Source organism: Mytilus edulis, chromosome 11 (genome assembly GCF_963676685.1).
Source record: "Mytilus edulis chromosome 11, xbMytEdul2.2, whole genome shotgun sequence".
NCBI classification, from domain to species: domain Eukaryota; kingdom Metazoa; phylum Mollusca; class Bivalvia; order Mytilida; family Mytilidae; genus Mytilus; species Mytilus edulis.
In genome coordinates, this window is record NC_092354.1 from 57,125,183 (window position 1) to 57,153,018 (window position 27,836).

The 27,836-nt window shown below is 31.8% G+C and overlaps 1 protein-coding gene across 3 annotated transcripts; it reads right to left on the bottom strand.

Moving 5' to 3' along the window:
- On the bottom strand, positions 1-27,499 carry LOC139495874 (T-cell-specific guanine nucleotide triphosphate-binding protein 2-like). Of its 3 annotated transcripts, none has more exons than XM_071284281.1 (8): positions 27,377-27,499; positions 17,091-17,290; positions 14,928-15,056; positions 14,087-14,287; positions 11,972-12,175; positions 7,106-7,168; positions 2,799-2,843; positions 1-1,957 (listed from the first exon to the last, which is right to left on the bottom strand). In XM_071284281.1, exons 2-8 carry the CDS (start codon positions 17,209-17,211, stop codon positions 888-890), a joined length of 1,833 nt encoding a protein of 610 aa, XP_071140382.1. In that variant the 5' UTR covers positions 17,212-17,290; positions 27,377-27,499; the 3' UTR covers positions 1-887. The 3 variants fall into 3 exon arrangements, with proteins under 3 accessions (XP_071140382.1, XP_071140383.1, XP_071140381.1); XM_071284282.1 differs by lacking the exon at positions 27,377-27,499 and adding an exon at positions 26,173-26,220; XM_071284280.1 differs by lacking the exon at positions 27,377-27,499 and adding an exon at positions 24,966-25,087.
- Positions 27,500-27,836: the final 337 nt, after the last annotated feature.

Below are 27,836 nucleotides of genomic sequence, written 5' to 3' on the forward strand. Positions count from 1 at the left end.
TATTTATAAGTTATAATCTTTTAAATGGATTTTCTTAAATGAGATTTCACATTAGTTATATGCATTCCTGCATCAAATTTTGCAAACTTTGTGGAAAAACTAGACCTTAAGTTCTCTGTTTTTACAATGCAAGATGGCAAAAGACACCCCTGCCACCTTTAGCACATTTTGATACTTGGGTTTTATATGTTTATTATGAGCGTTATTTATGTACACCCCATGCTAAAACAAAAACTATCAAATATATTTGTGCATTAACTATGCAATAAAGATTTTCAACAGATAGAAAAATGTAGCCTTATATAAAAAGTGAGCCATTGTCTCCGTGTGTGACAGAATTGTGCCCTGTACTAGAAAATCCGCAAATTGCTGGTAGGCTTCAAGATAAAAACGTTCACAATAAGATTAAATTGTGCTTCTGTTCGCTGATAATGGGCAAATCAACAGAGTTTTAACTCTAACATTTTATGATATCTAGAAATAAAACGTGGTTGACATATATAAAACAGATGTCACGGATGATGACACTGATGGTATATTTTCCTGTTTAAAATGTGGTGTGGAGTTCCGAAAAAAAATAATCTATCCGAAGAAATATGTTAATACTGCTGTAAACCAGTTTATACATGGCTGTAAAGTTTGAACTAATTGGCAGACATCCTAAACATGGCTACCATTTTGGTATTTCAAAAACTCAAATTGGTTTATAAATATATATCTACAATTGTGCAAAATTTCCTGCTGTTAGCAGTATTTTATTTTCGAGACATTACATGGATACCGACGATGCAAGGACGTCAAGTGATAATAAAAGCTTACTTGGGCCTTTGGATTAGGTAAACTAAAAATCTTAAACGTCAAATGCAATGCTTTGTCTATTCTGATGACTATTGTCTTAGTTCATTTAACATGTGTTTATACATGGTTTTAGCGTCCTCTAAAAGCTCTTCTATAAGATTCTTCAGGAACGTTTTACAAAAGATATATCGTTTTCTTGGTGACCGCATTCCTGATACACCGTTGTCGAATTCTTCTAAAAGATGACATATTCCCTCGGAAAAACGATGCTTTAAATCTTTTACGTTTTTCTCAAGAGTTGTATTCAATTCGAAAGTTTGAAAATACATTTCGATTTCTGCTTTGATGTTTTCCTCAATCTTAAAAAACAATGGGTAAAAAACTGCGAATCTGACGGCAAAAAGAACTACACTTTTCTCAAGACTCTTATATTTTTTCTGTATTACTTCTTCTGTTAATGAAGGTAAAGATAATAAAAGGGCCTCAAATTTCCTAGGATTAATTTGATTTTCAATGAAGCTAATCAATTCATTCATTTCACCGACAGATGGCTCGTCACTAGATATATAAAATATGACTGCATTTTTCAGCTCCTCAAATTGATCACTTGACATATCAACTTTCTTTTTAATTGCAGATAGAACTTCTTCTTTTGACATTCCAGCCAGCTCTCCATTCTCAAAATCCTCGTCCAGTTTTGTCCTTACAAAACAAAATTTTGTGCCTACAGTTTGTAGTTGTTGAACGAACGTTTTGTCAGCTTCAGAAGGAACACCGTAGAAAAATAACAAACAACAATCGAAATCGGATAAATTAAGATCCTTTAAGAGATTTTGTAAAGTCATTTTTGTAGTGTTGTAGCCTGGTAGATCATACAATTGTATCCGTTTATTTTTTGGATGCTGATATTTCTTTATTGTCATGGATGTATTACCAAAACCAATTTTAGCAAAGGTGGGGTCTGTATATTTTACACCTCGAATGGCATTAATGAACGACGATTTTCCTGTTCCGCTTTCTCCTGCAACTGCTACATTCACTTTCACCTTTTTCGATGATTCTGTATATTTAGATAGAGATTGCGCCAATGACATAATTCCACCATATTTCATTTTCATATCAAATTTGAAGGAGGCTATATCAATCTTTATTTCTTCAACTACAAGAATAATACGAACAAATTAAAATGTTAAACATGATTTTTCCAGATTTGTTGTTTTACTCAATTACAATTCATACACAACGATCTAAACGAAAACAAAGCATGTCCCCTAGATCATAATTATCCATTGTTATCACTTTAATATATCCTGATGATATCTTATCTCAACATAACTCCTATTTTAGTAAGTGTATAACGTTTATACCAATAAGTTCAAAAAGATACTATCAAAGTTAAAAGGCTGCTAGAAATCATAATATGATTCTTGATATTAACACTGCTATTTAAAGTAAAATGTAAAACAACAATGTATTTCTTTAAACGATGGTGTCTTATTGTCGGACGAAGATGCTTGCGTTTCTAAACTTAAACGAGTTCCTTACATATTTTTAGATGAATGTTTCCTTGATGCAAAAAATAATTGGATAGAATTACCTACATCGATCGCATATTTCAAAATAATAAGAGAGGAGTTCAGCTTCCTAATTTTTAACTTTCCAATTATATGCAGCTCTTGCATACGGAGTATATTTATCTTCTAGTTAATACAATATTGCAGAGCTTGTAATACCTAGCATGATTTCATTTTTTATTAACCTACAAAAAAATGTAGCCAGTTTTTTTTTGCCTTCAATTGTTTTATTTGTGTGTTTGACTTAATTAGCTTATCAAAATATCATGTACTTTTGTGTAACAAAAATAGATTTCATTTCGATATTTCAACAGGAACTGTGATAAAAGAGAATTGATAATGGTTACTCATTAAAACAAAATGTGTAGTATTGCAAGATTAGAAACTTGATGCTGCTAATGGATTTTTTAAAAGAAAAAAACTTACATAACGTTTTTTCATCCACCTCAGTAAAAAGGCTAACGACTGTGTCTGCAAAAAAAGTGTTCCTCAAAAGCTTAATTGAAATGTAATTTTAACAATTGTTGGAATTAAAGTTTAACACTGCAGTTAATTTTTCGTTATTGATTTGCAATGAATGTATAAAATGTATGAAATCTTTTTGTATTCCAATATTAGTTCAGAAAAAATCTTGTTCAACAATTTATTATAGTTATATATAATCAAGTGTATATCAATTACATCAAAGCAAAGCGATTTCTAAAAATGTACTCTTCTCATGTCCTACATATACATTCACATCATTTAATAACGCCCGAGCAGTAGTTGGTATCTCAAGTACAAAAAAGTATGCTATAATCCTCATAACCAGTATTATTATACTTCCTGTAAGAATGTCCCTCTATAGTAAATAAACTCATCATAGATACCAGGACTAAAATTTGTATATACGCCAAACGCGCGTTTCGTCTTAACTAGGGGCTCTAAAGAGCCTGTGTCGCTCACCTTGGTCTATACGAATATTAAACAATGGACACAGATGGATTCATGACAAAATTGTGTTTTGATGATGGTGATGTGTTTTTAGATCTTACTTTACTAAACATTCTTGCTACTTACATATATTTCTATCTATAACATAGTTTCTGTGGAAAATGTTAGTGAAAATCTACAAATGTTATGAAAATTGTTATAAATGGACTATGAAGGGCAATAACTCCTTAGGGGGTCAGTTGACTATTTTAGTCATGTTGACTAATTTTTAGTTCTTACTTTGCTGTACATTATTGCTGTTTACAGTTTATCTCTATCTATATTAATATTCAAGATAATAACAAAAAAACAGCAAAATTTTCTCAAACTTACCAATTCAGGGGCAGCAACCTAAAAACCGATTATCCGATTCATCTGAAAATTCCAGGGCAAATAAATCTTGACCTGATCAACAATTTTACTTCCTGTCAGATTTGATCTAAATACTTTGGTTTTTGAGTTATAAGCCAAAAACTGCATTTTACCCCTATGTTCTAATTTTAGCCATGGTGGCCATCTTGGTTGGTTGGCCGGGTCACCGGACACATTTTATTAAACTAGATACCCTAATGATGATTATGGCCAAGTTTGGTTTAATTTGGCCCAGTAGTTTCAGAGGAGAAGATTTTTCTAACAGATTACTAAGATTTACGAAAAATGGTTCAAAATTGACTATAAAGGGCAATAACTCCTAAAGTGGTCAACTGACCATTTTGGTCATGGCGACTTATTTGTAGATCTTACTTTGCTGAACATTGTTGCTGTTTACAGTTTATCTCTATCTATAATAATATTCAAGATAATAAAAAAAACAGCAAAATTTCCTTAAAATTACCAATTCAGGGGCAGCAACCTAATAACGGAATGTCGGATTCATCTGAAAATTTCAGGGCAGATATATCTTAACCTGATAAACAATTTTAACCCAGTCAGATTTGCTCTAAATGCTTTGGTTTTTGAGTTATAAGCCAAAAACTGCATTTTACCCCAATGTTCTAATTTTAGCCATGGCGGCCATCGTGGTTGGTTGGCCGGGTCACCGGACACATTTTTTAAACAAGATACCCCAATGATGATTGTGGCCAAGTTTGGTTAAATTTGGCCCAGCACTTTGACGGACGCCAAGTGATGCGAAAAGCTCACTTGGCTCTGTGGGCCAGGTGAGCTAAAAAGACTGATCAGTGACGCTCGAATCCAAACAAGTTAAAAAGGCCAAATAAAGTACGAAGTTGAAGAGCTTTGAGGACCAAAATTCCTAAACGTGTTGCCAAATACAGCTTAGGTAAAATTGCCCTTTTTTTATAGTTTTTTTAAATAAATATATAGCGTTAACTGCACTATGCGAAAATGGTATGCCTTGCTGTTGCAACAGACTATTAATTTTCAGGTCAATCATTATCAACTTCACGTGAAGAGGCGGAGCTTAGTTGCTTTGACAGAGAAATTGGTTGGATTCATTAGCCTGACAATTAATTAACAATTGAACAACAAGGGAGAAATAGTAAATATCATTTAAATTGTTTTAACATTTTATGAGACTTTAAAATACTGTAGGAAATGTTGGAACGTTTTTGTATTTTGTTTGCTTCTGTTTACTACCGATGAAGCCAAAATTGTTCAAAAACTTAAATATGACCACTGCACTGTTTGTTCGTGAACCCCTGAGGGTTCACGCATATTTATTAGTTGGAATTATAGTCTATGGAGGAATATTCGGAACCCTAATCATTGTACATTCGGAACATTTATTCTTCTTTTCTGTATTAGCTTCCTGCAATTGATTTTTTTAAAGCAACTTGTTTGTAAGTTATCGAGTACTTCGGATATTGTAAAGACAGAGAAGGGGTATGGAGTAAACATTGTTTAGACAGAATTCAAAAGAATACCGGACAGTCAAAGCTATAACATGATGTATTTTTAGTTCTGTTCCATCTTACAAGAGTTTCATAATTTCAACAATGAACAAAATATAGGTACCTCATAGCAAGTTTCAGACAACCTTTAGCAACAGCTTAAGTATAATTCCAGTGACTTGTTTAACTAGTCAATAATAATTTATGGTTAGATAGAGTTAAAATTAATCATTGCATGCACCCCCTCTTTGTATTTGCTATTCTTTCTAACAGTCGAGTAGAAAAAATCTAATTTCTTTAAGACAGCATATATATATATATATACTAGTATGCAGAGTTTCATAAAAGACTTCTTACTTTTCAGATTTTTGTACATAGAAATACACAATTAGCACTATTTGATGAAAATATTTGAAATGTGTATTGAAATCATTCATAATTTTGTTTTATTTAGAAATCATCGTCGTGGTAATTAGTTTGACAGATCAATTATCCAGTATATTGATTTCTATCGGTAATTAAAAAAAAAATTAATTCGAACTTAGCCACCTGCCTATCAGCTAGAAGCAAGATCTTAAGTAAACATAATTTGTATACATGTTGTTTTAAACTGTAATTTGAAATGATAAATTCGATATAGAATATAAAAGAATAGAAAATATTATTTAAAGTCGGGTTACATGAACTTTACAAACAAAAGCTCTGTAGAGCCCTTTGCCGACATATTTCCAATTTTTTACGATTTCCTTCACTAGTTTAGTTTTTATTTTATATTGCGTACACCTACATCTGAATGTGCAAACTTCACATCGTTCAAGCTAGACTTTGTTATATTTTAAAAGAAATGCCAACTTAAAAATTGAGAAATACAAATCAACTGGCATGTAACTATAGGATTGTAGTTCGTATTTTCAGACATTTTCAATTCAACGAGGTCAAGATTTTTTTTTTTCAATCTGAAGTTATTACAAACGCAATAGTTGTTACGGAGTATTGGATTATTAAAAAATAAAAAACGAAAATGTGGTATAATTGCCAATGAAACAACTCTCCACAAGAGACCAAAAAGACTCAGAAATATACATTTGTCCATTGTTTAATATAAAAAAAGAAGAAGATGTGGTATGATTGTCAATGAGACAACTCTCCATAGTAGGCCAAAATGACACAGAATTTAACAACTATAGGTCACCGTACGGCCTTCAACACTGAGCAAAATCCCTACCACATAGTCAGCTATAAAAGGCCCCGAAATGACAATGTAAAACAATTCAAACGAGAAGAACTAACGGCCTTATTTATATAGAAAAAAATGAACGAAAAATAATATGTAACACATATCAAACGACAACCACGAATTACAGGCTCCTGACTTGGAAAGTCAACCTTCGAAAGTATTACCCAGTCATGCTTAACTGCCTTGCATTAACTAAGAAAGATTGTATATGTATATATATGTATGTTCGATCAGCAAGTAAGCACAACACAATTCATAATTCGGTCTATTATATATAAGAAACTTTTATATAACCAGATTTGAGGTTTCACAACACATATTATTTTAGATACATTGATTTTTAAATCTATTTCATATAAACCATATGCATACATTTAATTCACTGGAACAAAAAGTTTCTGAAAATGTATGCTTGTTATGATCTAAATGTACATTAACTTTAATATTACGTTTTACAGATTCAATGAAGGTTATCAAAGATACAATCTAGTTCAATACATAAGTCAATATCTAGGTTTAGCAGGATATAAGCTACGATTTAGCCTAAAAATGGGGAAAATGAATTGGTGTCATCCCTGTGTAGAAAAAATATAGTTAATAGTTGAATGTGACAAAGGAATTAAAAATGTCTTTGACCTTCAGAAAGAGAGAAAAAAAATTATATATGTTACCTGCTGATGAAACCTTTAATTCAGGAGGATAACCGTCACCAGAATCATCAGTTGTGTTTTCTCCTATCAAAATTAAAATAAAAACAGGAAAACAATGATAAATGTATACTCCATACTGGTCTCGACATTGATAACTCTCATACAACCAATAAAATCTCGCATACAAATGATCGTGAGTTGAATCCACAAAAAAAGTCTAAATGTTATACACCTATTGACTGGGTGTGAGGGTAATAGCAAGTTTGTTGTCCCTGAGGTACCAACTATTGCTCGAGGCAAAGCCGAGAGCAATAGTTGGTATGCGAAGGGACAACAAACTTGCTATTACCCGCACACCCAGTCATTAGGTGTTTTATTATACTGAACAACACAGCCATTAAGTATTTTATATATATACCAAATAAATAATTTTCTAAAAGTGTATATATATATATCATCTGAAAGAAAACAAAAATGTCACATAACTTTATATGCACATGATGAACTATACTTTTTTTTATAATTCGTTTTGTATTAATAAATATTTCATTAATTTCAATCAAGACAAGAAATACTTATGTTAAACTTTCTGTGCTTAAAAAAAATTCTAGCTAAAATACACCAAACGCAAATTCACTTTTTATATACGGAGAGCGAACCCATATTAAGAATAAGGTACTATATTTTAGATCTTTAAAAAATTCCCAGTGAAGATTTTTTTTTTCTTTTTTATAATTGCTTCTTATGAGTGAAATTACAATCAACACAGACAGATTCCACCGTTTACAATATTAGCGGGAGTTTGACGTTGCAAAGCATACGTAACCAAGCAGAGTAGTCAATGACATCATTATCGTCCAATGAAAAATAAGCATGAAAAGTACGGGAAAGATGATTATGAAACTATTAACCGGTGTAATAGTCTTTGAAACTATTGACTGGCAAATGGTTCTCTGGAATAAAATAGCACAACTATTTCATTACTTTTTATATAGAAAAAACACACTGAAGTATAATAAAAACTTTTATATACCCAGATTTTCCGTTATAGAAAACAAAATAGCATTCAAGATACATTGATTCTAAAATTATTTCATAATCACAATCCATATAATACATTGAAGCAAACAGTTTCTGAATATATACTCTTGTTATGACCACAATGTGCATCACCCAATTACGTTTTATGGATTCAATAAAAGTAATTAATACAATATTGGATAACTTCTAAGTCGATTTCTAGATTTAAAAAGGTATACGCTACGATTTAGACATATAACGTTACGTATCGTAGTTTCAATTATTCATCTAAGCTACAAAAACCTCGCGTAATGAATAATTTTCTTTCAATTAAATAACTTAACCTCATTTAAGTCAGTATTCATCTGAACTTAGTTACGCATGTGCTAATAATGAGCAGTTAAGAAAGGGGAAAAAAAACGTCAACATATGAAATTACTCTTTACTCTTACATTGCAAATATTAACGTCATCAGACTATTTTACATTTTGTATTTTTTCAAAATCTGTAAACGAATATATAGGCAAATGAATTGTTGGTATGTGTTTGTATGAAATACAAATACAAGTATATTGTTAAATTTATATTAATAATGAAACATATACATTGTACGTCATCATTCCTCAGGGCGAGACGCTATTGCTATTTTCCCCGTTAATTCCATGTCCGACTCATTACTCGGTATTAAAGATTTCTGATCTTTGCATGGTGCTGAAACTATGAATCAAGGAATAAATAGTGTTTGTGTCAATAATAAAGCAGCCAAACGTCGCTCAGCCGAAAACAATAAAAGTAGTAATAATAGTAATAAAGCCGAACAAGTACAAAGTTGAAGAGCATTGCTATATAGTATTGCAAAAGTGGTAACATGAAATCACTATTTTAAAATATGAGAGCTCCATTCGGATCTATATAATCATGATTATAATATTGTGTCACTTTTGTAAACAGATGGCCCTGGATACTGTTTAAACTGGCTAATTTTATTTTTATTGTAAAGAAGTCTTCTCTAATAATGTTTGGGTCTATAATAGATCATCTTTAAGTATTTTTAAGTACATGAAATAAAAATAATGCATAGTGTTTTAGACGCTAAATATATATTAGCTAGATGTTAATGTTGGAAACACAAATCTTCTAACCAGTAATGCAGTAGATAGGTGATGGAAGTTTAATGAGAAATTCTATATAAATTTACATAATTATAATTGTATAATTTAACAGTAAACCAAATAATCATTTCATATCCTGTAATAAATTGGTGTCATAAAAGGGTAAATATTTGTTAATGAATACTGAAGAGTTCTTTTTGTACGATTCATTATTTAATATAAATAGGTTTTAGGTGTTAACATTTTGTAGTGACTGGATGTGTGAAATCATATCGTCATTCATTTTAAAACAAGTATTATTCTGGTCCTAAATCTCCTCGCAATTTCTGGGGAATCAGGTTGACATTGTAAATGTATTAGAAACATTTACAATGGCAAAGGTGACAAAAAAACCATTAAACGTATTTTTTTTGTAATAATATGTCAAATACATTTTTCCAAGTTATCAAAAATTAATATTATATGACTACTTTCACAAGGAAACATCCTTTGAATTATTTTAACGTTGCGGTTTTTATTGTTCGTTGACAATGTGATACTTCTATGAATTATCTCTTCTTATGTTTTAATGTTAATATATGTAAATTTAAAAGACTATTCAAAATGATTGAACAAAATACAAATGAAAAGACTTATTAAATAGTTTCAAGGAAATGAATATTCAAGCATACATAGGTACGTCATATCATAAATATCTATCGAAACGAACTGTATGCATTGATAAGCTATGAACGGGTGATAAATATTAAAACAAAATGAGAAACAAGTGTGAGCTGAACCTTGGTCTCAATTCCGTACGTTTTGAAATAGGAAAACAAATCGTAGCTCTATGGTCCGCATTTTGTCAAAATGTCAAAAAATATCATGAGGACATATGAGCTACGGTTCCTCAGCTAGGTGCGCGGATCATTCTAAAATTGTTAGAATGGATGCGAAAAAAAAAATCAAATATACACTGTTAAATGTCCATACATAAAATGAAATATACCATTGCCTCTATTGATAATTCCCTGTGATTTTAATTTAAAAAGAAAATAATTTGATATTCATAAAACAAACAGTATTTTTTTTATTTCAAACAAAGTTGATCGAAAACATTTATCTTTTAACGCTAATATGCTTGGTTGCTAACTGGTTTCCCTTATCGATATTTTATAGACTACGGTAAATTTCATATTCCAGTAATTTAATTGTAATTTAGTACGACTAAAACGTGTAAGAACGTGTAGTATCTTACGTTAGTATCATGGAAGTTGGTTGTGTTTGTTTGTGTTAGTACCTTCAAGACTAACAAGCGCTTTTTGAAACAAAACAGGACACAATTAAAAGATCTTAAAATAAAAAAAAAAACATTTTTATATTTTTTAAGAAAGAGGCACACTATAAAACTGAATATCAATATATGAAACTGTGGTATGATTGCCAATGAGACAACTTTCTAACAGAGACCAAATGAGGTAGGAGTTAGCATCTATAAGTTTGCATGCTTAATAATAAGTAAAGTACTACATGATATATATATATGTCAAAGTACAATCTTCAACAAGTTGGTTTGTTTACAATAATTCAGTACTTGTAATACTTAACTTATTAATAAGCATGCAAATTTATCAAAAACAGTTGTATCATCAGGTTAGTTCATTAAACTGTTACTACTACATCTGATGAAGCAAACATACAAACACAATACTGGTCTCGTAGTTTCTTAATTTTCTAAAGCCTTATTTTCATTTGAGTTATTATAACAAATTGTTAACTAGTTAAAACAAAATCTTGTATACATTGAAAAGATCCTTTTCAATTTCATTCAATAAAATGATTTGACACATTTTAAACTATAGATAAGAAATGATAGTAGCTAATTGATGTTCTCAACTTGTATCGTCTTTTTTCTAAGGTCATGGTATTCAAAGCTCAGCCGATTCAGAAGGGTCATTAAATTTCAGTAACTGCAAGTACTCTCAAATCGTACGTACGTGTTAAGTTGACCTGTTACATAAGCTGTAATGCATTTCTGTAATTCTATGTTTACTTATGGTGTGTTATATCTCGTTTCACCATTTTTAATATGTACCACCTTTGATAAATATTTAGTATGACGATAAATTTTCACCTCTTTACTCGTACTCTGAACAACAAATTTATTAATTTTGTAAAAATGTTTACTTCCGTTCTCCTGACTACAAAATTATTATATTTAAATTTACCTGTGTAAATTGTGTTATTTAACGCCATTTTGTCCCAACATTGTATTTGTATTGTGTTATCGATGAAACGTATTCGTTCAGGGTCTGTTTACTTGTTTTTGTTTATATGTCGTTTTGATTGAGTTAAGCCATTTCCATTGGTATTTTTAGTGTTTCTTTTTTATTGTAATGTTACACTACTTTCCTATTTTAGGGTGAAGTTTGGCGCCTGTTAAAACGTTTAAACCCGCTGCAGTCTAAGTCAGGAGCCTGTTGTACAGTGGTCGTCGTTTGTTGATGTGGTTCAAAGGTGTTTTCTTGTTTCTCGATTTTTATATAGATTACACCGTTGGTTGTCCTGTTTGAACGGTTTTACGCTAGTCATTTTGGGGCCCTTGATTGCTTGCTATTAGGTGTGAGCCAAGGCTCCATGTTGAAGGCCGTACTTTGACCTATAGTTATTAACTTTTCTATACATTGTGACTTGGATGGAGAGTTGTCTCATTGGCACATCTTCTTATTTAAAATGTATCATTCTGTAACATATATGTGAAAGTAAACTCTTTTACCTGTTATATAATCAGGGTTGTGGTTACCGCAGTTTGCGCAGAATTTGATTTCGATATTCAAGAATTCATTGCATGGATTTCCTTTCATTATCCCAAGGCAATGTGCTCCTATCTTATACCCACAGTTATGGCAAAACTTCTGATGTTTGTGTACGTCGTGTCCACAGCTCTTACAACTTCTTTTCAACGGAGCTTTTTTATTTCCTAAAAAAAAAGTATACAAAATGTATAAGGGCTAATGCATCTATATTATAATTGATGCGAGTAATTTACAGTTAAGAAAGGAAGCTTATAAAAAAGAAGATGTGGTATGATTGCCAATGAGACAACTATCCACAAAAGACCAAAATGACACAAACATTAACAACTATAGGTCACGGTACGGCCTTCAACAAAGAGCAAAGCCCATACCTCATAGTCAGCTATAATAAGTCCCGATAAGACAATGGAAAACAATTCAAACGAAAAAACTAACGGCCTTATTTATGTAAAAAAAATGAACGAAAAACAAATAAGTAACACATAAACAAACGACAACCACTGAATTACAGGCTTGACGAATGATAAAACCAAAAACATAATCTAATTGAAATCATTTGTTTACTTAATTGACTGCGAAAAGTAGATTAGGCTTGTTTTGGTTTTTTTCTTTAGAAATTTACCTGTTTTTGTTTGGCAATTAACTCATCGGATACAAGGCTTAAAAAAAGTTTGTACGAAAAACGCGCATGTTGTCTACAAGGGATTTTTATCAGTGACGCTCGAATTAAAACAAAAGGTAAAAAGGTAAAATATAAAAAAGCTTTCTATTATTATGGTTGTCTGCTTATATAATATAAAACTTAGAACGTCAATTTTATGATTTACTAATTTTACCAATTTTAAAAGAGGTAATGTTGAAAGAAGAAATTAAAGACCATTTGGTATATTTTACGGAACAAAATACCATTCTGATCTGATGAAAACGCGAAAAGTTTAAAATACATTACTTATTTATTCGAAGACGTAAACTTCTCCAAATATCAATCAGTATACTGTTGTTATTAACTTTAAAAAAATTTCTTAACATAAATCAAGTTTTTTAAGCTCTTATTGATTTTCTTTCCAAACACTTTCTGAATGCAACTTAATAACTTGAAATGAACCAAAACGATATTTCCTGGGGACGAAGACAAACCAAATAGCCTTTTTTCAGTTGGAATTATCGGTTTGTAATTTTAATCAACTTCGCATGCAATTGGCCTTCTTACTTTTTAGATTCGAGCGTAAATGATGAATCTTAAATATACGAAACATACGTTTGCCGTTCAAAAGACACCAATTTAACTACTTAAAAAAGTTTGAATTGTTACAAAAACTAAGGAGTTTCTATCACAGGAATAGATTACCTTAGCTGTAAACAAGTGGCAAACCCTGTCAGAATTTTTGCCCTCCATGCCCTTTAACTTTGTTATCTTTTTTCCCATATAAATCTTTATTATTCGAGCGTCACGAATGAGTCTTTTTAAGACGAAACGTGCGTCTTGCATACAAAATTAAAGACCTGTTATCCTTGGTGAGTTTTTTTTCAGAAGATTTTTCTATAAAGTCACCTTGTTTTTTTGTCATTTTAAGTAATGTTACATATGGGTCTGACCACTTTTTTTTAGCTTAAATAATATATGTGTCTTCCTGTATTATAACTGAAAACTATACAAAAGAGGCGAAATATATCAAAGGGATATTCAAATAAAAAATTCGAAAAGAAACCGACAATGCCATGGCAAAGAAACAACTACAAGACATACAACAGTAACACGTTATAGAAATTTAAGGACTAAATGTTCTACCTGAATAGTAGGAAACGACACTACTTGATACTCATTATGTTCATCAAATAATAATTCAAAAAAACGGCACGATACCGTGTGTCCATCCTGGAACAAGCAATTAAAATCGTAAGGATTCATTATAAAAAAAATGATGTTGAAGGCATAATTGATTAAATGGTTTGCTGATGCATTTGGTACAATGTATCCCTTTAAACATTAAATGTCAGAAAACAATGTGCAAAAATATTAATACATTTTACTCATCTACATTGTCTAATGATTTATTAAACGGTTCTAGTTTTACCTGAGCTGTTTTCAATGTTTGCTGTTCCACAATGTGAACAGAATTTGGTTTCAACGCTGATAAATTTTGAGCATGGTTTTCCATTTATTTCGCCGATACATACAGCTCCAACCTTATTACCACATTTATCACAAAACATGCGATCTTGCTGTATGGTATGCCCACAATTCTTACATCTTTTCGAAGACGTGTTTGTTGACACTGAAAAAGCATTCAAATAACACACAGTACTGATCTAAGGGCACTCATATTTGCTACACACCAATTCAAATAATATTACCTTCTTAATTATAAATAAATCATGTATCGCATATTAAGATTTAAGAAAACGTAAAATCATAACAAAATAACGAAATATAATTTATAATCTAGCTTCAGATGAATTTCCCAGAAGGCGAGACATAGATATGACTTTTCAAGCAGTGCCAGCGCTTTTTTTTTTTTTTAAAGAAAACGATAGTTGATGTGAGATCATATAATTTGAGAAAAACTTTCGAATCTAAACATATGTAAGTAAGGTCAGTTCATGAACATAGCTTAAAATGAAATGACCTCCATGTGTAGTCGAACTACTGTATCACTAGCCTGTCAACACTGAGGTTTTCAGTTCGTATCCAAGACGTGGCCGATGCGCTCGACTCCAATCTTAATTAACTAGGTTTGTCAATTTTCCTACTGAAGGTTTTAGGTTCTATCTGGGCACTACGGCTTCCTCAACCGATAAAAACTGATCGCAACGACATAGCATAATAGTGCTGAAAGTTGCGTTAAATACCCATTAATCAATCACTCAATCCTTGTTATTAACACAAAAGTGAAATAGATTTTTGTAATAAATTACCATCAATCGCATGAGACGTGTTGAGTAGTTCGCTGAAATCCCATTTCTCATTCCCATTGTCATCATCTTGGCTTTCACTGGTATCACTTTCTTCTGTGTTTTTATTGTCCCATTCACAAAAGGATTGAGCTAAAATATAATACAGAATACCTTTGTTGCAGTAAGGTTGATTAATGCTGACTTGGTCAATGTTAATTAAAACAACTTGAGTATCATATAATTGCCTAATTTCTTTAGGAACTTGTTCATTCTTTTTTCTATAGCATATTATTATGACACTACGAAAAGTACTAAAACTTTAATTTTCAAAACGAAGCTACCAAAAATATGCAGGAGAATTGAATAACCTTGGATGCTTCTGTTGTAAACCACAATCAAAACCTGTGACAGTGGTGTAATAGGACGACATAACAAATTATAAAAATTAGTCGAAGAAAACTTTATCGGTTGGCAAGATTTTACTCAAAATAGGTGTAAATGCCAAATAATATTTTGTTAAAATCATATTAACATACAAAATTATCGTACGTAGAAACTCATCAAAGGTACAGTTGGGTGCAGACTAAACATTACATGTAAACGCGCGGGTAAAGTTAACGCGGCATTTACTCGCGTGCACTTCGTGTAAACACCGCATTAAATCTGCTGTTTACTCCAAAATTTTAGTAGACATGTAAAGTCAATGGCGGTTTACTTTCACGTTTACATTTCGCGTTAACGCGAAAAAGGCGCGTCTTCTAATTGTGTTCATAGTAAACGGGCGTTTACTTTCGCGTTAACGTGAGAGTGGCGCGTTTTCTGTTTTTACACACACGTTCACTACTACAAGGTGGGTTACACTAATGACTGAACCAACGATAGGACAATGATAGAACAATGACAGGACCAAAATGAAAATGCTAATAACTTTTATTTTATCATAGGGTTTATATTAAATTTGAACTTAATAAAATCTCATTATTTAATATTTAAATACAAAAAAAAACGAAAAATATTTTCAAAGCTCGCAAAAACATGACCTCACCAACGTTTAAATGACCTGACTATCATCGACAATGACAACATAATAAAAATGCTATACTTTATTTATTTATCATTTGCAATTTATTAATAAGCCAGAAAAATTGTGCATTCATAATCAACGGGAATAGTAAACGCGTGTTTTATAAGTGCACGTACACAGGTAAATGTCAAATATGTAATAAACGCCCGTTACTACTGACTAAACGGATACAGAGTAAACGCGCATTTACTCGAGTAGGCATTTGAAATTTCAATTTTGACCGCGTTAATGTAATTTAAGTAAAGGCACGTTTACTGGTTAACGGGAAAATTGGAGTTAACAAATGAAATATGTGCACGCGGCGTTAACGTGCGTTTACTTTATGTTATGCTTGGTATGTACCCAACTGTACTAGGCTTATTATTTTGTACGGTATACGTGGTTTTCGTCTGCATAAGTTTAATCAGTGACACTTGACTCAAAATAGTTGCACGGTCAAATAAAATAAAAATAAAATACATAGTTAACAAGAATGTGTCCACAGTACACGGATGCCCTACTCGCACTATCATTTTCTATGTTTAGTGGACCGTGAAATTGGAATAAATTCTCTAATTTGACATTAAAATTAGAATGATCTTATCAAAGGGAACATGTATAATAAGTTTCAAGTTGATTGGACTTCTACTTTATCAAAAACTACCTTGACCAAAAACTTTAACCTGAAATTGCACTATCATTTTCTATGTTCAGTGAACCGTAAAATTGGGGTCAAAACTCTAATTTGGCATTTAAATTAGAAAGATCATATCAGAGGGCACATGTATACTAAGTTTCAAGTTGATTGGACTTCAACTTCATCAAAAACTACCTTGACCAAAAACTTTAACCTGAAGCGGGACAGACGGACGGACGAACGAACGGACGGACGGACGAACGGACGCACAGACCAGAAAACATAATGCCCCTCTACTATCGTAGGTGGGACATAAAAAGTATTACAACACTGAAAATTGCAAAAAGTTACGCCAATTAAGACAAAGGCTAGCTATGCCTGGGGGAGAAAACCTTAGTATTACGAGTAATGTATCATGCTATAAACAGTAAATCTAAAATAAATATCAATACTATGTCAAGTCAATATAAACATAGAATGTTACCTGAGACATTGTCAGTGTTTGTAGATCCACAATCTAAACAGAATACAGCTTCGTTACTGATTAAGTTGGGACATCGTTTTCCGTTTTTTATACCTGAGCATATAGTTTCTTTTCGATTCATCGCTTTATAATAAAGACCGTTCAAACACAATGTCTTTTCAACAATTCTGCAACCTTATTTTCAAATCATCATTGTATCACTGGAAGATATAATGTTATTCTATAAATTATGTGAAACAGTTCTTTTTGTGGATACAACTTTTTACTAGTTGCCTTTCATATTCATGCGACAAATTATCGATTTAGTTCATTTTACCCCTTTACAGGTTTACATTGAAATATAAATTTTTGAACTATATATATGTTCCGGACCATCTGAATATTTGGACCATACGCGTATGGTCATGACCGTTTGGGTATATACTCATATGGTCCGTACGCGTATGGTCAGCGTAATTAATAAGTTTACAGTTAATACTTAACTCTCCATAAGGTATGGCTCTTCTAGTTGTCACGTCATAAAAAAGACGATACCAAAGGTCATTTTATTATATTATAAAAAGATTAACTAAATAAAGATAAGCAGTATCACGCATATGATTTTACATATTTTATACCTAATTATCGATTTGTTATTACGCTTTTAAAAATGGCAACATGTCGACCTTGGAAAATATTTTCCAAATTGCTTAATAGAATCGTTATTGAATTATCACCTCGTCATCACTACACGAAGCTGCTTAGAAGGTTACCTTTTCACTCGAAAGCAAAAAGTGTGACTAAAAAGGATCGTGCACAACTAAGACAAGCTAATGCAGAAAAGTTATGGAACGGCGACTAGTACCATGTGGAAATAAATTTCACCCAACGCATTAATACGAGCATACAAGTAGCGATAAAAACTAACTATGGCATCAATATTTAATGTTTATGTAGCCTTTGAATTATAAAATTTATTGTATTATTGAAACGGTTCTAATGCATATTTGAAAAAAATAACTAATATATGGTCCAAATACTCATATGGCCGTCCCGATAACAACCAAAACGAGTATACATATATGGTCCGACCATACGCGTACGGTCGAACCATACGCATATGGTCATGACCAAACGTGTACAGATGGGTGCAGTCCTAACCTGTACAGCAAGTTAACTTGATAACCAGTCATTTGGACTGGTCAAAGTTAACCTGTGACCGGATTTAGGACTGCTCTTACCAGTCCTAGGACCAAAATCTAGTTAACTTGAAAAGCGGACTTGGTCCTAGGACTGTTTTTATGTCTGCCAAAAAGTTAACTTCGAAACAGGTCCGCTATTGATATAAGTTAACTTCGAACCAGTCCTGCCGTAAAGTTAACATAAGTTAACTTTGAAACCAGTCCTGCCACAAAGTTAACATAAGTTAACTTTTGCTTTGACAAATCCGATCGAAACCAGACCTTTTCCCAAGTTAACTTTTGACTGGTCTGCTCAACACTAAGTTAACTTGTAACCAGGACCGCTCTACATCGATGTTTTAAAATATTTTTTAATATCAATCTTTGTTTCGTAGTATAAACATCAAAAATAAAGTAAAACTAATACTTCCGTTATATAAACCGGATTTAATACAACTATTTGAAAATAAAGTACGCATAAAACGTTGCTTGTAACACAAATTTAGTTGTGATCTGCCAATCTATAATTTAAAAAGCGATCTTGGTTACAATGATAACGGGCACTGAATATATATTCCAATACCTATCAAATTCAACCATATTTGCACTTTATTTATATTTATATCTATGGAAGGACGTATTTTAGAGGAAAGCATCATTTTAACGCATGATTACAAATTTTTGTTCGCATAAATTTTGGGTGCCAGCATGTCCTCCTTTTATTCAAAATATTGATGCGTAAAAAAATTTAGTTACGTTGTGATACCTCATGCTGACTTGTACAACAAAATTATTTGACCGCATTGACCAAAACTGTGCACTTTTATTTATAAATCTATATACCTGCATAGTAAATCAGCCATATTTTTTCAAATTTTTGTTCGCATAAATTTAGGGTACCAGCATGTTCTCCTTTTATTCAAAATTTTGATACGTAACAAAATTTCAGTAGTTTTGATACCTCATACTGACTTGTACAACAAAATTATTTGACTGCATCAACTAAAACTGACCATATGTGCACTTTAATTTGTAAATCTATATACCAGCATAGTAAATCAGCCATATTTGTTTTGTCAGGATTCAATGTATATTACAATGGACAGCAATATTGCTATACAATAACAACAATTTTTTGTTTGCATAAATTTAGGGTGCCAGCATATGTCCTCTTTTTCTTCAAAATATTGATAGGTAACAAAATTTCAGTAGTTTTGATACCTCTTGCTGACTTGTGCAACAAAATTATTTGACCGGGTTGACCAAAACTGTCCATGTGTGCACTTTTTTTTATAAATCTATATACCCGCATAGTAAATCAGCCATACTTTTTCAAATTTTTGTTCGCATAAATTTAGGCTGCCAGCATGATCTCCTTTTATTCAAAATTTTGATATGTAACAAAATTTCAGTAGTTTTGATACCTCATATTGACTTGTACAACAAAATTATTTGACTGCATCAATTAAAACTGACCATATATGCACTTCAATTTGTAAATCTATATACCAGCATAGTAAATCAGCCATATTTGTTCTGTCAGGATTCAATGTATATTACAATGGACAGCAATATTGCTATACAATAACAACAATTTTTTGTTTGCATAAATTTAAGGTCCAGCATATGTCCTCCTTTTATTAAAAATATTGATATGTGACAAAATGTCAGTAATTTTGATACCTCTTGCTGACTTGTGCAACAAAATTATTTGACCGTGTTGACCAAAACTGACCATGTGAGCACTTTTATTCATAAATCTATATACCAGCATACTAAATCAGCAATTTTTTTCAAATTTTTGTTTGCATACATGTAGGGTGCCTTCATGTCCTCCTTTTATTCAAAATTTTGATAAGTAACAAAATTTCAGTGGTTTTGATACCTCATGCTGACTTGTACAACAAAATTATTTGACTGCATCAAATTAAACTGACAATTTGTGCACTTTTAATTTCTTAATCTATATACCAGCATAGTTATTCAGCCAGATTTTTTATGTCAGGATTAAATATATAATACAATGGACAGCAATATTGTAATACAATAACAACAAATTTTTGTTTTCGCATGAATTAAGGGTGACAGCATGTCATCCTTTTATTCAAAATATTAATACGTAACAAAATTACAGTAGTTTTGATACCTCAGTTGACTTGTCCAACAAAATTGTTTGACCGCATCAACTAAAACTGACCATATGTGTATTTTAATTTGTAAATCTATATACCTGTATAGTAAATCAGCCATATTTTTTATGTCAGGATTCAATGTATAATACAATGGACAGCAATATTGCAATACAATAACAACAAATTTTTGTTCGCATAAATTTAGGGTGCCAGCATGTCCTCCTTTAATTCAAAATATTGATACGTAACAAAATTTCAGTAGTTTTGATACCTTATGCTGACCATGTTGACATGTGCAACAAAATTATTTGACCGCATCAACTAAAACTGACCATATGTAAACTTTAATTTGTAAAGTTATATACCTGTATAGTAAATCAGCCATATTTTTTGTGTTAGGATTCAATGTACAATACAATGGACAGCAATATTGCAATACGATAACAACAAATTTGTGTTCACATACATTTAGGGTGCTAGAATGTTCTCCTTTTATTCAAAATATTGATAAGTATCAAAATTACAGTGTTATGATACATCATGATGACTTGTACAACAAAATATTTTGAGTGCTTCCGCCAAAACTCACCATATGTGCACTTAAATTTGTAAATCTATATACCATATATACCCGCATAGTAATTCAGCCATATTTTTTATGTCAGGATTCAATGTATAATACAATGGATTGCAATATTGCAATACAATAACAACAAATTTTTGTTACGCATAAATTTACGGTGTCAGCATGTCCTCCTTATATTCAAAATATTGATACGTAACAAAATTTCAATAGTTTTGATACCTCATGCTGACTTGTACAATGAAATAATTTCACCGCATTGACAAAGACCAAAACTGACCATATGTGCCCTCTAATTTGTAAATCTATATACCAGGATAGTAATTCAGCCATATTTTTTATGTCAGGATTCAATGTATAATACAATGGATTGCAATATTGCAATACAATAACAACAAATTTTTGTTACGCATAAATTTAGGGTGTCAGCATGTCCTCCTTATATTCAAAATATTGATACGTAACAAAATTTCAATAGTTTTGATACCTCATGCTGACTTGTACAATGAAATAATTTGACCGCATTGACAAAGACCAAAACTGACCATATGTGCACTCTAATTTGTAAATCTATATACTAGCATAGTAATTCAGCCATATTTTTTATGTCAGGATTCAATGTATAATACAATGGATTGCAATACAGTAACAACAAATTTTTGTTTCGCATAAATTTAGGGTGCCAGCATGTCCTCCTTATATTCAAAATATTGATACGTAACAAAATTTCAATAGTTTTAATACCTCATGCTAACTTGTACAATAAAATAATTTGACCGCATTGACCAAGACCAAAACTGACCATATGTGCACTCTAATTTGTAAATCTATATACCAGCATAGTAAATCGGCCATATTTTTTTATGTCAGGATTCAATGTATAATACAATGGACAGCTATATTGCAATACAATAACAACAAGAACAACAAATTTTTGTTCGCATAAATTTAGGGTGCCAGCATGTCCTCCTTTTATCATGTTTATCAAAATATTGATACGTAACAAAATTTCAGTAGTTTTGATACCTCATGCTGACTTGTACAACAAAATGATTTGACCGCATTGACCAAAACTGACCATATGTGCACTTTAATTTGTAAATCTATATACCATGTATACCCGCATATGTCAGGATTCAATGTATAATACAATGGACAGTAATATTGCAATATAATAACAACAAATTTTTGTTCGCATTAATTTTGGATGTCAGCATGTCCTCCTTTTATTCAAAATATTGATACGTAACAAAATTTCAGTAGATTTGATACCTCATGCTGACTTTATACAACAAAATTATTTGACTGCATCGACCAAAAACTGACCTGCATACATGGCATATGTGCACTTTAATTTAAAAATCTATATATATATCCGCATAGTAAATCAGCCATATTTTTGATGTCAATGTATAAATAAATGACCCCTGTTGGGATGGCGCCTAATTAAGTCTTCTCCTGGCACTCCTGTGAACATGTTAGTAGGACGGCAAATGTAAGCATGATAAGGAAAACAATTAATGCAATTTTTTCCCGCATACATTGAGAATGTCAGCGTTTCATCTCTGTATTCATAATATTGAACAGTCACTAGGGTGTGTAAAACGAAACTATTAGGCCGCATCATCCAAGTACATGTACAATGTACCAACACTGACATGTCTGAATTCGAATTCATTTGTGCTTTTTGATAAAAAAATGTATTTGAGGTTCTCTTCTGGTAATAGTATACTGTTAATCTATTATGTCGGTTGATTGATTTTGTTTGTGGTTAAACGTCAAGTGACAACTATTTCATTCATGTGCACAAATCTCTCGACAAATCTGACAAATTTGACGAGATTGTTGGTAGTTTTACCACATCGTACATATCCGGACACTGTTCAACTCTACAATTTTCGTTAGAATATTCTGCGGAAAAAGAATAGTAAATCCAATCCAAACAAGTAGAATAACAATGAAATATCCATGCATGTATAAATGCGTAAAGTAAAAATTATGAAGGGACAGTTAAAAAACGGGGAACGAAGTAACGTCGACAAAGATGTTGATATCCCATGATATACGAATGTTGTTCCGATGCGTTGGACAACCCTAATTTCTATCCACCTTCTAATTAACAAAATATGATAACTCTATGTAATTGACTAATGTTTATAAGAATATATTAAAAAAAAAAGAAAGAATTGTGTTGTTATGAATAATGTCTAGTAGACTATAGCGAGTAAAGAAATTTGCTATCAGAGGCCTTCTTGGGAAGAACAATGCGAATGTTGTTTATACATATTTTAATAAAACTCAAGTCTGATATGGAAAGTCGCAAAAACGATAACATTTCATAAGCAGACATGTCCCCAGGTCTGGTCAATAGCAGACTTGTCCACAGGTCTGGTCAGAAGCAGACCTGTCCACAGGTCTGGTCAGAAGCAGACCTGTCCACAGGTCTGGTCAGGAGCAGACCTGTCCACAGGTCTGGTCTGGGGCAGACCTGTCCTCAGGACTGGTCAAAAGCAGACTTGTCCACAGGTCTGGTCTGGAACAGACCCGTCGATAGGTCTGCAGCAGTCATAAAAAAGCGGACCGTACGTCTGGTCCACCGTAGACGAAGTTAACTTGCTGGTCTGCTTAAAAATTCTCAAGTTAACTTAAAAAGCAGTCAACAAGTTAACTCTTAGTTAACTTCTGTCAAGGTTAGGACCGCACCCATCTGTATGGTCCAAATACTCATATGGTCCGAAACATATACATGTGAAATTCAAATTATCATAACTGAGGAGAGATTACCGGTAAACAAAATTACACTATGTAGATATCCATTGAATACTAGTAGTTGAATAATTAAACTTTTGATGACTATGCTCATCGCATTTATTTTATTTGTTTAATTTGGTTGCTTTCTCATCGAAGTTTGTCACACGTCTCTTTTTTGTCTAACAGACATGGCTCTACATTTTAAGGGGTAGGTTCGATAAGGCCCTAAAATAGTCAGTTGATTTTTGTTCACTGACTTCTTTAAAACAGGTTCAGTAACTGGAATTGTAACTGAGTTTCTGGGTTTGATATGTCATGGCTGTATATTGTTTGCTATTTGATTTCATAATGCATAAACATGATTGACCAAAGTTTGCGATTCCAAATGCAGCAGATGCAGATCGAGATATTTCCCAAGTTTCAGCCGTTAAAATGGTTCTTTGATTCAAAATGGAGGGGTCCGTAGGTGGCCTGTTGCAAGGCAAAATTCCTGTCCCTATCCAATATACCCTCATTTTCCAGTGGCAGTCCAAATTTCCCCGACCATCATCCTAGATGGCCTCTATTACAACAAACTACCTATTGTATTTATTGTGAACTTGTTCCCGTCCTGAATATGCATGAAATATTTGCCACTGGACGTTAAGCAATCAACAATCAATCAATCAATTGATTCAAAATGTTAAGGAATGACATACACCTATACATATATATTCTAACAGCAAAAGTCATTGTCAAATATTGTATGCATTTGAAGGATGATAATATAGCATTATCAATGGCCTGCTATGTCCCTGTTATTGATTGGATAATAGATATATTACCCCCTCCCCCTTTTCGCTACCCCGAGTACTCGAAGACTGAAGGGCAAATACAACTAATTGATAATTTACTTAGGTCAATAAAGAAACAAATAAAATGATTCTAATTCTTCAATAGAAATAACCAAGATTATTCTAATGCGTCTGGGTGAGTATCGCATTCGTATATCAGATACATATAACTGTATGAATATTTTCCTGTCATCGCAATAAATATCGTGCATTTATAGTATTTGTTTTCCCCATTCGAACTGCAAAATTTCCAACATTTCATTCAAATATTTAGATAATTGTGGGCTTCAATAAGGCATAGCTTAATTAGCCCTGTTATTTTCTGTTGATCTGTGTATTTATTTGTCAAATAACATTGAAAACCAACGTATCGTTCAAAACGTTCGTTTGTATCTTAATAATTTTTATCTGCTTACCAATTATGCGTTTATTTCCTTTTCCAATATCATTCTCGTTCATTCTTGTTTTTTTTTCTTTGAATGAGACATTTATTTTGTGTATTAAAAACAAAAATATAATGTTTTGTAATGGCTTTTTCTTTTGCATGCATGAAGTAATTTGAACTATTTGTATCAATTACTTCGGTTTCATATTGCGGAAGGAAAAACCCATCTTGTGGTCACAAGTTTGTTTAATATGACGTTTTTCTACCTTAGAATTACACCTGTATTTTATACAAAAAAATACTTTTTAGAATAGACTTTGTGCGTAACAAAATACTGTGTCTCCGGCGACAAAAAAACAATACCTAGAATTAGTATAATTACACTTGCCTCATTATCTTAGTACTGATTGTTGCGACATTAATGAAAGCTATGAAACAAGTAATTATATGTTGCTTGATGTCATACCTGAAAGTGGTTTTATGTTGAACTGCTGGAACAGCTTTATTTGTAGTTAGTTGACTTTTGTTCTCTGACTACTTTAAAACAAGTGTTCGTTAGTAACTGGAATAATTATTGTAACTGATTTCTGGGTCTGATATATCATTGCTGTATCTTTTGTGCTATTTAATTTCATAATGCCTAACAATGATTGACCATATCTTGCACTTCTAAATGCAGCATGTGCAAATCGAGATATTACCCAGGTTTAAGCCGTTGAACGGCGATCAACGGCAAAATACAGGTTGTTTAAATGGTTTTTTGATTCAACATGTTAAGGAAGGACAGGCACCTATACATATTCTAACGGAAAAAGTCAACTGTCAACTAGTGTATGCATATTAAGGATGATAATTAAGTTTTATCAAGGGGCTGTTATGTCCCTGTTATTCATTGGATAATAGCTATATTACCCCCCGTCCCCACCCAAAGTACGCGAAGACTGAAGGGCCAATACAACTAATTGATAATTTACTTAGGTCAACGAAGAAACAACTCATGTGTTTGAACTTTTGAATTTGACATTTAATTTGGGACTTTCCTTTTTGAATAGTCCTCGGAGTTCAGTATTTTTGTGTTTTTTTTTGTTTTTTTTCATATGATTCTAATTCTTCAATAATGCATATCTAAGTAACCCTGTTATTTTCTGTTGATCTGTGTATTTATTTGTCAAATAACATTGAAAACCAACGTATCACTGTCAACGTTCGTTTGTATCTTGATATTTTTATCCGCTTACCAATTATGCGTTTATTTCCTGTTCCAATATCATTCTTCGTTCATTCTTTATTAAAGATATTGTTTTAGTTTTTAAAAAATCAACAATATAATGGTTTGTAATGGCTTTTTCTATTGCACGCATGAATTAATTTGAACAATTTGTATCAGTTACTTCGGTTTCATATTGAGAAAGGAAAAACCCATCTTGTGGTCACGAGTTTGTTTAATATGACGATTTTCTACCTTAGAATTACACCTGTATTTTATACAAAAGATGCTTATAAAAGTAGACTTTGTGCGTAATAAAATACTGTGTCTCCGGCGACTGAAGATACAATACCTAGAATCAGTATATAAACTTAGCTTATTATTACTGTATTGATGGTTGCAACATTGATTAAAGCTTTGAAACAAGTAATTATTTGTTGCTTGATGGCATACTTATAAAGGACTTTATGTTGAACTGCTGGAACAACTTTATTTGTAGTCAGTTGATGTTTGTTCACTGGAATTGTAACTGAGTTTCTGGGTTTGATATGAAGGACAGGCACCTTTGTATTCAATATATCAATTTATTGTGATACATGTTTATATATTGCTTATTCTTTGCAAGCTTATATCACAAAATTAGACCATAGAGAGGCAGAAGTTAATTGTCAAATATTGTATGCTTTTTAAGGATGATCAAATAGCTTTATCAATGGGCTGTTATGTCCTTGTTATTGATTGGATAAAAGCTATATAACACCCCCTTCCCCCCAATTACTCAAAGGCTGAAGGTCAAATACAACTTATTGATAATTTACTTAGGTCAATAAAAAAAACTCAAATGATTATAATTCTTCAATAAAAAAGATTACTGGAATTCGACTTGGCTAGGGGTTAGTATCGCAATGATAAGAACTCGCATTCATATATCAGATACATATAAATGTCTGAAGATTTTCCTGTCATCGCAATAAATACTCCCGCATTTTTGTCTTTTCTTCAAAAATCGCAATAATTAGTGTACACAATAATTTCTGAATTTACAGTATTCGAACTGCAAATTTTACAACATCCCATTCAAATATTTAGATAATTGGGGGTTTCAATAAGGCATAGCTTAAAAAACCCTTTTATTTTCTGTTGATCTGTGTATTTATTTGTCAAACAAATAATATTGGAAACCAACATATCCATGTCAACGTTCGTTTGTATCTTATTAATTTTTATCTACTTACCAAGTATGTGTTTATTTCCTTTTCCAATATCATTCTTCATTCATTCTGGTTTTTTAAAATAAGATTTGTTTTCTGTTCATTAAAACACAAAAAAAAATGTTATGTTATGACTTTTTCTATTGCATGCATGAAGTGTTTTGAACTATTTGTATCAGTTACTTCGGTTTAATATTGAGATATTATATAAGAGAGAGGAAAACCCATCTTGTGGTCACACGTTTGTTGAATATGACGTTTTTCACCTTTTAATTACACCTGTATTTTATACAAAAGACACTTATTAAAATATACTTTGTGCATAAAAAAATATAGTGAATCCGGCGACAGACAATCCAATACCTGGAATCAGTATATACACTTGGCTCAATAATTTTGTATAAAACGTTCTTAAATTATTTTTTAACAACATGATAATTTTATTCATCAAATATTGCTTGTTACAAAAGCTATCAAGATTCCA

Bases quoted from the DNA above. Each gene is read 5' to 3' on its own strand.
- LOC139495874 (XM_071284281.1), bottom strand. From the start codon at position 17,211: ATGAATCGAAAAGAAACTATATGCTCAGGTATAAAAAACGGAAAACGA. The intron at 14,288-14,927 runs GTAATTTATTAC...ATGCTTTTTCAG, and splicing joins CACGTCTCATGCGATTGATG to TGTCAACAAACACGTCTTCG. The intron at 7,169-11,971 runs GTAAAAGAGTTT...TAATTTTGATAG, and splicing joins CAACCCTGATTATATAACAG to GAGAAAACACAACTGATGAT.